Source organism: Caretta caretta, chromosome 1, assembly GCF_965140235.1.
Source record: "Caretta caretta isolate rCarCar2 chromosome 1, rCarCar1.hap1, whole genome shotgun sequence".
Taxonomy (NCBI): Eukaryota; Metazoa; Chordata; order Testudines; family Cheloniidae; genus Caretta; species Caretta caretta.
In genome coordinates this window covers 12,256,038-12,270,754 of record NC_134206.1, presented here as the reverse complement: position 1 = coordinate 12,270,754, position 14,717 = coordinate 12,256,038, and the positions used below count along the sequence as shown (strand labels likewise).

Sequence of the window (14,717 nt, the reverse complement as noted above, 5' to 3'; positions counted from 1 at the left end):
GGGGAGCACCACAAAGTCTCTTTGGAAGGGGAAGCTAGGAGGTCAATTCTGTCCTTGTCTTGAACATTACATAAGTACAGCTGAGCCAGACTGCCATACTCAGGTCCCGAGAACCCACTCCCTGCATTTCTCTGGTGGAAGAGGCAGGGAGCTCACTGCCAGAGAGCAGCCATGAGATGTGGCAACCCCACAGCATTCTAGTGGCACACTATGGAGCAAGGGACCTCTGTAGCTGCATGATGGGTGCAATGAGCCCATTCTCTGCATCCTTTCCAACTCTTCACTGCTTTCCAGGAACATAGAACAAACAAGAGGTCAAAGCACAAAAGTAGGTACACTAGGAGTGACTGAAGTTAAGAGCAAAGTCTCGGGGCTGCAGTCTCCTGTCATTACCCATTAGTCTGCCCTGGTGGAATGAGAGATTAAGCTTCTTACCCGCTATATTTCAACAATTGTTTCAAAACATACAGGGCAAATACCACTTCTGAACCATTGTAAAGGTTTGTAAGGCATCTATCACAGTGCCCAAGTACGGAGAACAAACAATTTGGATAGCATTAAAATTCAGCATGACCGCTGTGACACCCTGCTCTTAACAACCAGAAGCTGATGCTCTTGATCCATGAGTTTATTGTATGGGATAGATTCCAAAATATTTCCTTCTTAACCTATCCTAGAATAAGTGAGGGTAAGTTTGAACCAACTGTCACTTCCAGGCACTTGCTCAACCAATAAGACTTATGAGACTGGGTGCTTTGAGAAGGACTCACAGTGCAGTATCATCCAAATATATTAGTGACACGAATTCATGGTGTCTCAATGTGAGGTATAAGCTGGAGAGGATGGATGAAAGTACTCAACATATAGAGTGCTACATGTGACGCCTTAAGGAATAGAAGTAGGGGCCCACCATGAATTTCAGGGATCTGAAAGGATCCAGCTAACCGCCATTCCATTAACTCCTACTACATATTGTATTTAAGTCAACACCTTATAGTCAAAGGTATGGAAAGCCACTGAAAGATCTACTAGTACAAGAACGGAAGTTTGTCTGTGTCCAAATAACCTTGTTTGCAAAGTTGTGTTCCAAGGTCATCCACTGTGCCAGCCTTAAACTAAGCAGTCTGGCTTCAGTCTTAATGAAGGGTTTAGATATTGGAACAGGACTTTGCCCTGAAAAGACAGGCTGGAAGCAGGACTAACTTGCCAGCCCTTCAGGAATGACTGTGGTGCCTGATACATAGGCTTCTGAAGGAGGTATTGATAATTTACATTCAAAATTGTAACAGAGTTAAAAACTGTCTTATGTTACAACAGTTTGAGTAGACAAAGATTAGTTCACATTCCCTAATCAATGCAACCGGGCACCATGTTTTGTACCAAACCGGCATATTAAGAGTACTGCTAAAATCTTCTGTGAATTTCCATCCTAAAATGGGAAAATTAGCGATTTGCATTATTCTAGGCTTCATTTTTACTTCAACGCATGATATGAAGTACTGATTGATCTAGGATTTTACATAAATGCAATTCGTTATACATATCCAAAATACGCATTTCAGGACTAAAGTAATTTACCACTCGAATCAACTTCCTGTATGAAGATTAAGGCAGTAATTATTCTGCAGAGCTAGCTCATATCACATTATTATGAACAGAAGTTATCAGCCATGGGAAGGTCAACCTTGATTGCCCCCATTCATACCATCTTAGTAAGAATAGTGATTCATGCAAAAGGTCATAGGGATTGCATCCATTCGTAGGTGCTGTTCATAACTTTTCCCATTTTGCCTGGGGAAGAATTTTTCACATTTCAGTAAAATAATCTGAGATCATTCAGTGAAAGCAGCAGTAAAGAAAATGGAAAACTAAATGACTAATGCTATTTCTTGTCTCTTCCCTTTTGGGACCTGCTTCAGCAACAACTACTTATTGGATTTTGAGGCAGCGTTTCTGGGCTTGCTTTGTTGACATACCCCAGCAACTTCAATTGTCTTGAAGACTCTAAAAATCTAAATCCTATCTGCTTTACAAAGAAAGAACACAGAAAAACAATTCCTTCCCACAGAAAGAACAATTCCTCCTAAAGCTATGTCTACACTACGAAATTAGGTCAAATTTATAGAAGTCGGTTTTGTAGAAAGCGTTTTTATACAGTCGATTGTGTGTGTCCCCACACAAATGCTCTAAGTGCATTTAGTTGGCATTTAGTCGGCGGAGTGCGTCCACAGTACCGAGGAAACCATTGACTTCTGGAGCATTGCACTGTGGGTAGCTATCCCACAGTCTCTGCCACGCATTTGAATTCTGGGTAGAAATCCCAATGCCTGATGGGACAAAAACATTGTCGCAGGTGGTTCTGGGTACATATCGTCAGGTACCCCCTTCCCTCCCTCCCTCCGTGAAAGCAACGGCAGACAATTGTTCCACGTTTTTCCTGGGTTACCCGTGCAGACACCATACCACAGCAAGCATGGAGCCCGCTCAGCTCACCGTATGTCTCCTGGGTGCTGGCAGACACGGTACTGCATTGCTACACAGCAGCAGCTCATTGCCTTTTGGCAGTGGACAGTGCAGTATGACTGGTAGCCATCGTCGCCGTACTCCATGGTGCTCTTTTAGCCGACCTCTGTGAGGTCGGTCAGGGGCGCCTGGGCAAACATGGGAGTGACTCAGCCAGGTCATCTCCCTTTTAAGTTTCGTCTCGTGGCAATTCAGTCCTGCCGGCAGTCCTACTGCACTGTCTTCTAATGAGCACCCAGGAGATGACGATGGCCAGAAGTCGTACTGCACCATCTGCTGCCAGCAAGATGTATAAAGATAGATGAAGTGGATCAAAACAAGAAATAGACCAGATTTGTTTTGTGTTCATTTTCTCCTCTGTCCCTCTGTGAAATTAACAGTCTGCTAAACCCAGGGTTTTGAGTTCTATCCTTGAGGGGGCCATTCTGTTTCTCCTTGATACAAAGCCACCCCCTTTGTTGATTTTAATTCCCTGTAAGCCAACCCTGTAAGCCATGCTGTCAGTCACCCCCTCCCTCCATCAGAGCAATGGCAGACAATCATTTCGCGTCTTTTTCCAGCGCAGATGCCATAGTACTGGGAACATGGAGCCTGCAATTATGAGCACTAGAAACACTGTGCGCATTATCCAGCAGGATATGCAGAACCATAACCTGCAAGAAAAGCAAAACCAGGCGAGGAGGCGGCGACTGCAGCGTGGTGACGAGAGTGATGAGGACATGGACATAGACTTCTCACAAAGCACAGGCCCCTGCAATGTCCACAACATGGTGTCAGTTGGGCAGGTTCATGGCGTGGAACGCCGATTCTGGGCCCGGGAAACAAGCACAGAGTGGTGGGACCGCATAGTGTTGCAGGTCTGGGACGATTCCCAGCGGCTGCAAAACTTTCGCATGCGTAAGGGCACTTTCTTGGAACTTTGTAACTTGCTTTCCCCTGCCCTGAAGCGCAAGAATACCAAGGTGAGAGCAGCCCTCACAGTTGAGAAGTGAGTGGCAATAGCCCTGTGGAAGCTTGCAACGCCAGATAGTTACCGGTCAGTCAGGAATCAATTTGGAGTTGGCAAATCTACTGTGAGAGCTGCTGAGATGCAAGTAGCCAACGCTATCACTGAGCTGCTGCTATCAAGGGTAGTGACTCTGGGAAATGTGCAGGTCATAGTGGATGGCTTTGCTGCAATGGGATTCCCTAACTGTGGTGGGGCCTTACACGGAACCCATATCCCTATCTTGGCACCAAGGCAGCGAGTACATAAACTGAAAGGGGTACTTTTCAATGGTGCTGCAAGCACTGGTGGATCACAAGGGACGTTTCACCAACATCCACATGGGATGGCTGGGAAAGGTACATGATGCTCGCATCTTCAGGAACTCTGGTCTGTTTCAACAGCTGCAGCAAGGGACTTACTTTCCAGACAAGAAAACAACAGTTGGGGATGTTGAAATGCCTATAGTTATCCTTGGGGACCCAGCCTACCCCTTAATGCCATGGCTCATGAAGCCATACTCAGGCACCCTGGACAGTAGTCAGGAGCTGTTCAACTATAGGCTGAACAAGTGCCGAATGGTGGTAGAATGTTCATTTGGGCGTTTAAAAGCTTGCTGACGCAGTTTACTGACTCAGTTAGACCTCAGCGAAACCAATATTCCCATTGTTATTACTGCTTGCTGTGCGCTCCACAATATCTGAGTGAGTAAGGGGGAGATGTTTATGGCACGGTGGGAGGTTGAGGCAAATTGCCTGGCCACTGATTATGTGCAGCCAGACACCAGGGCTGTTAGAAGAGTACAGGAAGGCGCGATGCGCATAAGAGAAGCTTTGAAAACCAGTTTCAGGAATGGCCAGGCTACGGTGTGAAAGTTCTGTTTACTTCTCCTTGATGGAAACCTCCCCACCCCCTGGGTTCGCTCTATTTTCCTGTAAGCTAAGCACCTTCCCCTCCCGGCTTCGATCACCACTTGCAGAGGCAATAAAGTAATTGTTGCTTCACATTCATGCATTCTTTATTTACTCATCACACAAAGAGGGGGATAACTGCCCTGGTAGCCCGGGAGGGGTGGTGGAGGAGGGAAGCACCGGGTAGGGTGGTGGAGGAGGGAAAGACAAGGCCACGCAGCACTTTAAAACATACTGAATACCAGCCTTCTGTTGCTTGGGCAATCCTCTGGGGTGGAGTGGCTGGGTGGCCAGAGGACCCCCTACTGTGTTCTTGGGCGTCTGGGTGAGGAGGCTATGGAACTTGGGGAGGAAGGCGGTTGGTTACACAGGGGCTGTATCGGTGGTCTGTGCTCCTGCTGCCTTTCCTGAAGCTCAACCATATACTGCAGCATATGAGTTTGATCTTCCAGCAGCCTGAGCATTGACTCCTGCCTTCTTTCAGAAAGCTGACACCACCTACCATCTTCAGCCTGCCACCCCTCCTCGCGGTCATATTGTGTTTTCCTGCACTCAGATTGTCTGCCTCCACGTATTTTGCTGTGCTCTGTCAGTGTGGGAGGACAGCATGAGGTCAGAGAACATGAACGTTTCATCACGAGTGCGTTTTTTTCGCCTTCTAATCTTCGCTAGCCTCTGGGAAGGAGAAACATATGCAGCTGGTGGAGAAAAAAAAAAAGGGAGAGTGGTAGTCAAAAAGACATTTTATAGAACAATGGGTACACTCCTCCACGGTGAACCTTGCTGTTAACATTACATAGCACATGTGCTTTCATTACAAGGTTGCATTTTGCCTCTTATTGAGGGTATGCTGGTTTGGTGAGAGAGATCACACACGCAGGGCCGAGCAGCAGAATTCAGCTTGCAGGAAGCCATGGTAAGTCACAGTCTTTTGGGTTCTTTAACCTTCATAACAAGTGGGACTGGTTTCAAACAGCAGCGCCCTCGTTTCCCATATGAAGTAGCCGTGGGGTTGGCCATTTAAAAGGAGGGGCTGAGGTTTCCGGGTTCACATGCAGCAGAAATCCAACTAGCCCCTCCCCCCCAAATTCTCTGGGATGATGGCTTCACCCCTTCCCCCACCGCGTGGCTAACAGCAGGGATGATTTCTGTTCAGCCACAGGCAAACAGCCCAGCAGGAACAGGCACCTCTGAATGTCCGCTTACTAAAACCACCCTCTTTCAACCACGTGACCATGAATGATATCACTCTCCTGAGGGTAACACAGAGAGATAAAGAACGGATGTTGTTTGAATGCCAGCAAACACCAGGACCATACGCTGCAATGCTTTGTTCTGCAATGATTCCCTACTACATGCTACTGGCCTGGCGCGGTAAAAAGTGTTCTCCCATTGAGGACGAATAAGGCTGCCCTCCCCAGAAATCTTTTGCAAAGACTTTGTTAGTACATCCAGGAGAGCTTTATGGAGATGTCCCTGGAGGATTTCCACTCCATCCCCAGACACGTTAACAGACTTTTCCAGTAGCTGTACTGGCTGCGAATGCCATGGCAAATTAATCATTAAACACGCTTGCTTTTAAACCATATATAAAATTTACAAAGGTACACTCACCAGAGGTCCCTTCTCCGCATTCAGCGTCCAGGAGCCCACGTTGGGTGTGTTCAGGGGGTACTGGGGTCCAGGTCCAAGATGAGAAACAGATCCTGGCTGTTGGGGAAACAGGTTTCTCCGCTTCCTTGCTGTGAGCTATCTACAACCTCCTCCTCATCTTCCTTGCCCCCAGAACCCGCTTCCGTTGCCTCCCACTCCTTGGACAGCGTCAAAGCACAGGGATGGGGTAGTGGTGGCTGCACCCCCTAGAATGGCATGCATAGAAGCGGCATGTCTGGGGCTCTGAACCAGAGCGGCCGTTTGCCTCTCTGGTTTTTTGGTAGGCTTGCCTGAGCTCCTTAATTTTCACGCGGCACTGCTGCAGGTCCTTGTTATAGCCTCTGTCCTTCATGCCATTGGAGATTTTTTCAAATATTTTGGCATTTTGTCTTTTCGAACGGAGTTCTGCCAGCACGGATTCGTCTCCCTGTACAGCGATCAGATCCTGTACCTCCTGTTCGGTCCATGCTGGAGCTCTTTGGCAGTTCTGGGACTGCATGGTCTCCTGTGATGATGAGCTCTGCATGGTGACCTGTGCAGGTGAGCTCGCCATGTTGGCCAAACAGGAAATGAGATTCAAAAATTTGTGGGCCTTTTCCTGTATACCAGACCAGTGCATCTGAGTTGAGAGTGCTGTCCAGAGCGGTCACAACTGAGCACTCTGGGATAGCTCCCGGGAGGCCAATACCGTCGAATTGCGTCCACAGTACCTCAAATTCGACCAGGCAAGGCTGATTTCAGCGCTAATCCCATCGTCGGCGGTGGAGTAAAGAAATTGATTTTAAGAGCCCTTTAAGTTGAAAAAAGGGCTTCGTTGTGTGGACGGGTGCAGGGTTAAATCGAGATAATGCTGCTAAATTCGACCTAAACTCGTAGTGTAGACCAGGCCTAAGTTCTTGTCAAGTGCCCATCTGAGTGTACTTGCTTATACTAACTTCACTTATAGCTAGAGCTCACTTAAGCTTTCCTCTGTCCATTTCCACATGAAAATTTGACAGGTGTATGAATTATTAATCTGTATTATGATGGCACCCAATGCCATGCAACAGCCTCCAGTGATTTAAAACCACCCATTGTGATTTGCTGAATACAATACTAAACAAAAACTCCGCTGCATCCCAAAATCTTTAGTTTATTCAATAGTTTAAAGAAACATCCTATTGATGATGAGCCTTTGAATCTTTTTCAGAAAATAGAACAAAAATTGTTAGTTTTACAAATTGTCTAGCAATTAAGAAATTAAAAGCATTTGATTGCACAGAATCTTTGATATGTTTCTTAAAATTCTCTTTCAGGGAAGGGGCTACAACTGGAGAATTAGCCTTTGTGCTGACAATCCCATCAGTAAAGTTCCTGAACAGTACAAAAAGCTAAAGCTTGCCCTCACATAATGCATTAAATGGATCTACCACCACCTTAATGACATACACTGTGGTCACCTCATTAAGTGCATATTTTAGTTGCACCTCGTGTCATTTGTTCATGCGAGATCTATGCCCAGATGAAGCCCAGACACATGCTGTAAAAGACTTATTTATCCAATGGCTTCTCTGAGTTATCATAACTGCACTGAGGACCCAGATGTCCCGCTCCAACACAGCTAGTTAGCTAGCTCTTGAAGACATGTGCTGTCTTCCTAGCCTGGACAGGGAGTCACAGTAACCTTGAGGTGAGTACAAATTGGGTATGTCCAGAGGATCCCCATCCCCCCACCACCACACCACACACAAGAAAAAGTCAGTGGTCACCACCATTCCTCATTAGCAGTGAAACCTGCATCCTCCAATAGGCAGCCCCTTCCTAAATAACCACTTCAGAATATTCAACACTTCCTGTACAATCTCCTTTGAGCCTTTGGTTGGAAGCCAAACTCTGTTTGCTGAATGATGTTTGTTCGACTCCTGCATGGTCACTTATATTCTATTTTACTTAAGTATTTTGTGTTTGACAAGACCACGTGAAACCAGAGATTTGAAATATAGCAGCACAGCTTGATTTCTTACAATGTTTTTAACACTGAAATCATGTAGCAAGCTAACTACCACTATAAGATTATGTAATAAGTTACCATTTGGTGTGCAGGGGGCATTTAGTATTTGACACATTAATTTGGATACACAGTGTATACAAGACTAGAGTATATAATTGTGCAATAAGTTGCTACAATAGGGTTATACGATTATTAATGTACATTGATTATTCTGCGCTTCATACATTAGCTGCTTTGCAGTTTTATTCCTAGATGTATCAATAGGAAAGTTCTACATCTTTTAACAACTCACTGCCCTTCACCATGAGACTGTTTGTCAAGTATCTTAGAGGCAATAGGCAATATTCGAGAAATGCCAAGTCAATAAAGCAATTGTGTCACCATACTCCATCTTTGCTCTTGCCTCTGAGTGAACATGAGTGGCTCTAGCCCTTTGTTCACATTCTGCAATTACGGATATTTGCCTACATGGGCAGGAAAAAACAAAAAAGGATGTTATTGCATGTAAACACAAGGTTAGTGCTGTTTATTGCTTAGGCTGATTAGCTATTTGGCAAATGGAAAATTTATCTTCAATAGACCAGGCAGAAAGAACTTCATTTGGCAGTTCAGCATTTAAAAAGGCAGAAACTCATCTTGCAACATAAAACTGAATGCTGCAGCACTGCAGAAAGCTGTTAGATTACCTTTCCCAACTTGAAAGTCTATCACTCCATAGTTGGAGGGGATGAGCTGGAGGTCAGAGAATGATCATTCACACTTATAGTGTCTTCCAAATAACTATCATTGGTGAAGCTTAATTATTCTTCCTGTTTTGCCCATGGTGAAATGTAGTCAGACTGACTTGTCCACGGTCCCAGAGCAAATCAGTGTCAGAGACCCCAGACTTCCCTCACTTTCAACCATTCCAGCTAGTCCAGTCAGCTTTTGAATACCCAGAGTCCTATGGTTCCAACCCCAGACAAATCATCCACCCTTTCAAAGTGAATAAATGAGGTTTCAAGCAATTTACTATAGGTGGGTCTTTCAAATGACAGCTAAAAATCCCCCAGAAGTGCTGTCTGCGGACTGAAGAGTGGATGTTCCTCTAGAGTCCTTGGCCAATTTGCTTATCTCCACTACCATGGAACATGCTGTACCCTGGTTCATCACAGGATGTAAAAATATTCCAGCAGACTGAGTGCACAGTACACACTGCCCCATGTCACTTACCTGTTTTACATTGTATCCTGCTTTCGCACTAGTTTCAATGAACATTACATTCAGCTCTTTGGCTTTCCTCTCTCCCTCCTCAATGGACACTTGCCTGGGGAAAAGAAAAACATTAGAGCAAAAGATAGGAATATCCTGACAATTAGGGTTTTGCCTCCACCCCAAGAGATGTCTCCCCAGTCCCAGCACACATGTAATTATACCTGCCAGGTACCGTCTCCCGTCACCACCAGAGGAAGGGCACAATATTTCAGAATACAAGCTGGGCTTCTACAGTGCACCTGCCAGCAATGGCCTACGTATACTCAATCCTGCCTCAGCATGTGGCGGATGGACGAGATGACCTCTCAAGATCCCTTCCAGCCCCTACGTTTCTATGATTCTCTGGCTTTTCAGTAATAAAGCCAAGGTGGCCACTGGCCGTTTCCTAAATTTCTTGCCAGGAAACAACACTTGTATGGCTTGATAAGAATTAGTGCTCTTACGCTGCACTAACTAGCGATTATTGCCCTGTTTAGCTAAACCTTAATATGGTTATTTAACTTTTTTCAAAATAATTGTATGTAACCTGAAAGTATCAAAAAACTACTTTTAAAATATTTAAGTTAAATCAACTAAAAACTATTTTGTTGAAAGGAGCTAAAGATCTTCCAAACAAATATCCTAAAGTGCTCAACATATACCCAGCTTCTCCCTGAACTCAAGTTTATGATACACCATTTATGACACACAGGAAGCTAATGTCATGAAATTTACACTTTAACCAAGTCTGTTACTAGAATATTGTCATGTTCAGAAGGACATACTGCCATTATGTGTTTATGTTTTAAAAAGACACTCTTTTGTACCACTTTGTATGGAGAGATTAGCATAAATCCACTGTAGCAAGGCAGCAGAATGTCCAAATGCCAGTGCAACTTTGTATCAGTGTGTCTGAAAAAACTTACCCTTAAAAAAATTACAGTAGTTATGACAAGGGGGGCAGGAGAGAGAAAAATCACTCCGTTCAACAGAAGCTGCTCTTTTAAACAAAATTCTAAATATGGTTTTGATTTTAATCTTAACATTAAAAACAAACTAATGTTTAAAGGAATATTCAAGATAATCATTTAAATTAGTCACATACACTAAACCTAGATTATTAAACGTTTTAAATCTAGTTTACTCCTTCACTGATGCTATTGACTCTACATTTCACTCAGCTTGGACACTGACGCTAGATTGGTTAATTTCACTTCCTGGTTCTTGCGGATAATGCTGGTTCTGGTTCTCACACACAATGCTGTCCTGTGGGCTCACACTCAAGCCAGGAAATGTTTAAATAAAGTGTCAACTGATTTTTTTTTTTTTTTAAATCAAGAAATTTCTATTCACATCTGGCTTCAGCATAATTTAAACAAACTAGATTTTGGGCCAAAAATAACAGAATCACTTTAAACAGAGCTTTCTCCGCGAAATGAACAGCAAACTGACCATATAATTAAGAAGAATTATTTCTCCGTACCTCTTATCTGCTAGATCTGTTTTATTTCCCACTAGCATAATGATGACATCACTGCCCCTTTCCGTTCTGACATCATCAATCCATTTTGTGGTTTGCTGGAATGAGTTTACATCTAGTAAGGAAGAGTGGACAAAGATGAGTGTCACTGTAAAATGTTCTTCCCAGATCACTGCCAATACAGCCATAAATCTTGACTAAAAGCCTCACATTCTCTGGTAATTGGTACATTAGGGCTATGTAGAATCAATGGATGCAATCCTGACCCCAATGAAGTCAATGGGAGTTTTGTTATTTATTTCAGTGGGTCTTGGATTTTACCCTTTGGCTTTAAATGCACCTGTAATTGAACTTCATCTATCCAATTATAAATGGACTTTTAGTATCAGGGTGCACATTATGAAGAGTTTTTTATTATTACTTTTAAAGAACTGTTATTATTTTACTTTATTGAACTAAGGGCTTGTCTACACTACAAAACTGAGTCAACGTACAGCCACCGCAGTAATTAAAGTGGAGGTTCACAGTCACACCACGCTCCTTCTGTCAGTGGTGCTCATCCCTCACCAGGAGTTTCCACAGACTGAAGTAGGGCATTGTGAGGCACTGACCGCTGGAGCCCCACAGCCCTGGTGCTGACAGCTCAGGTTGTCAATGCTAGGGTGGTGAGGGCTCTGGCTGTCAGCCCCACACGGGGCTGGGAGCCAACAGGTGATGTAAGTAACGCAGTGTCTACACAGACACTGCGTCGCCCTACTACATCAACATAAGTGCTATGGCTCTCACAGAGGTGGAGTTAAGTCAATTTAGTTGGCAACTTACATTGGCGGGGGCTCCACTGTAGTGTAGACACTTACACCAGGCTGTAGTTGAGCCTATTTTATATACGGAATGGGGGCATAACAACTTTGCTATTTAATCTGTACTACTCATGATTTGAAAAATACTGAATATGCGCATTGGTAAGAGGGCCCTACTGTTTCAAGGCTTTTAAAAAGCGTTTAACAGCAATTATACACTGTGTTGCTTACTCATTTTGTGATCACTAGTTTTAGGCTTGTTCTCCTAGGAATATTTGGCTTATATAATTACTAGCCACCCTTGTTGGGTTGATCACTGACCTCAAAAGAAGTTCAGAACTGTTTACATACAAACATACATAAAAGGATCCTTTGGCTCTTTTCTAATTAAAAGCCCCTTCCAGATTCCAGCAGCTTTAGAAGAATAGGTAATGAACATCTAAGCTGCAAAACAAGATTCTAGGAAATAGGCATTAACTAATGAATATACAATAACCTTGTTTGCAAAGCTGTGTTCCTAACAATAATATCAACTGCAGTACCATTCAATTTAACAGTTAACGTACAAAACCTACGATCACCGAGATGCCAAAGTATCTGCCTACACTTAAATAAGGAGATCTCTGTGGTAACTGTTGGCTTTGTAATGGTACAGTGAAATACTGTAAGTCTTCGATGGTTAAGACTTGCCAGCAACTTAATGGCATAAAGCTTTGCTTTAGTACTTAGCAATAATCACGAGGTCAGAAGAGAAGTCCAAAATTCACAACTATCGTGCAATTTTAGCTCAATTTAAAATGTTTATAACAATTAAATAAGTTTACAAGGGAAGCCCTTATTCTTGCTATAATCTACTAGAGTATTTATGAATAAAAGGAGAAGCCCTGTTTGGATTTGGGTAGAATCAGACTATTTAATCCAGTCACTACTGATTTAAAATGGAAAAATCTTCTGAAGGTTTAATTCTCCTTTAACAAAATTATTGCTCTTTAAAAATTAAAAGCCAATAAATGAGGGTTGTTCTGGCCTTTTAAACCAGTCTTCAGGTTGGAGGTGAAAAAGCACTAACATTTTAGTCCTCAAAAGTGTATATACCTTATTACGAAATGAAAGACTACATTATTAAAAGGCTAAATCCTTAGTCATGGAGCTTTAAATACCAGAAAATGAAAGTGACCGATTAAGGTAAAAAGGTGGCATGTCCTTCCCCAGCCCACACCCAGATTTTGGGGACAATGGAATGAAGCAAGCTGCAGTTCTCAAACGGCCTCAATGGGAAAGCTCTAATTTGGAAATTCAAAGATATGCAAGCAAGTGATTCAGGTGTTTGAGACCAAGTCAAAGATGGAGATGGTACCCAAAAGAAGAGCAGATGAGACTAGGCCAGCCAGTGCTCAGGGCTTTGGGACAAACCATGTGATAGGAAAGGGTCATAAATGTATTCTTTCAGCAAGGGAGATTCATAAGTCCATTTATACATTACTACAAACAGCTGTGATCAGAAGTGTCTGGTTTCAAAAACTTGACGACAGTAAAAGGAAACACTGTTCATGCCAGTATGAAGAACAACCACATGAGTGTGATAGGACATGCAGAGCTAGGCTAGAGAACGACAGAGCAGAGTATCAGAAATGCAGAATTCCCCCCACTCACTTGTGATATCATAAACAACAACTGCAACAGTGGAGTCACGAATGTAGCTAGGAATCAAGCTCCTGAACCGCTCTTGACCTGCTGTGTCCCATAATTGCAACCGTACCTAACAAAATCAGTCAAACAAGCAAGAAAAATAAGAAAAGGTCAAACCCAGTGCAATATACCTACTTGTGATATCGTAAACTACTACAGCAGCAGCAGAGTCACGGATGTAACTGGGAATGAGGCTACGGAAACGTTCCTGACCCGCAGTATCCCACAGCTGCAACCTGATCTGTGGGATGGGAGAAAATTAAAAAAAAAAAAAAAAAAAAAAAAAAGCCAAACTGCCACTAAAAATAAAGAGTAAATTTTATTTTATTGGCTTTTTAAAAAGCTAAATAAAAATATAACTCATGCAGGAGATTGTTTGGGACTGGGAGCAGTAGCGAACTGCCTCTCCTTGTGGCAACCTCCCACCCCCAGTGGTATCTAAGGCCATCTCTACACTTACAGCTCTGCAGCGGCACAGCTGCGCCTTTGCAATGTGTGTGGTGAAGATGCTCTATGCCAACGGGAGAGAACTCTCCCATCAGCATAAAAATACCACCCCCATGATCGGCATAAGCTATATCGGCGGGAAAAGCTCTTCTGCTGACACAGCGCTGTGCACACTAGTGCTTGTGTCGGTGTAATTTATGTTGCTCCGGGGTAGAATATTCACTCCCGAGCAACATAAATTTTGCCGACATAGGCGGTAGCGTACACATAGCCTAAAGGTAGTGTATTCTTTACCTAAACTGATCTAGAAAGGAGTCCAGAGGAATCTATATTTCACACTCACTTCCCACCTCTTCGTATTTCAAAAGCCCCTTCCCACTTCTAGAGGGCGGGCAATAGGATGGCTGAGTTTTCCAGCCAGAGAGGGCAAGCAGGAAACCTGAGGCAAGTGCCAATCTGCACATCCACCCACAGAAGGCATTCATGCTCTGCTGTCATTCTTCCTGGGGCCCAAATGCGTCACTACCACAGAGACCTGTATGACAAGGAGGTTGGAAGAATCACATTTAAGACCACTTCTAAATGCAAGTCTTCCAGCTGCTGCCAAGCCACTGGAGTGGCTAACATCATGCTTTTTCAAAGAGGATGAATGCTAGTTATTCAGCTGCATGTAAGGTTTAGCCATAATGCAAAGTAACTGAGATAAACACTGATGACAAGGATGAAATTCTCTTACCACTTCAATTCTGAAAGAAAATACAAGATGCTCTATAAACCAGCATACATCTATATAAAAACATCTAAGGGCCTGAACTGCTTTAGAAAAAGCATGCTAATTTGTCAGATCACTTAAAATACAATCACATCTATTGTGCGTTTATCCAATACCATCAGCTTGTGCAGAGTTATGCAATTTATGTTCTACAAATATATACCCCATTTATTAAGGATGTGAGCTAATTTTGGACCATGGCGTTCATTTCTGTGGAACACTGGCTTAATTTCA

At 43.5% G+C, this 14,717-nt stretch overlaps 1 protein-coding gene across 2 annotated transcripts in view; it reads right to left on the bottom strand.

Moving 5' to 3' along the window:
* RAB6A (RAB6A, member RAS oncogene family) overlaps positions 1-14,717 on the bottom strand; it is a 103,968-nt gene that overhangs the window by 19,140 nt on the left and 70,111 nt on the right. The window contains exons 4-6 of one of the 2 annotated variants that reach the window (XM_048839595.2): positions 13,400-13,505; positions 10,779-10,890; positions 9,275-9,368 (exon numbers count right to left, since the gene is read on the bottom strand). In XM_048839595.2, coding sequence (XP_048695552.1) covers positions 9,275-9,368; positions 10,779-10,890; positions 13,400-13,505 — 312 coding nt within the window. Of the gene's footprint in view, positions 1-9,274; positions 9,369-10,778; positions 10,891-13,228; positions 13,335-13,399; positions 13,506-14,717 lie in introns of both variants that reach the window. The other variant, XM_048839605.2, reaches the window with a different exon arrangement.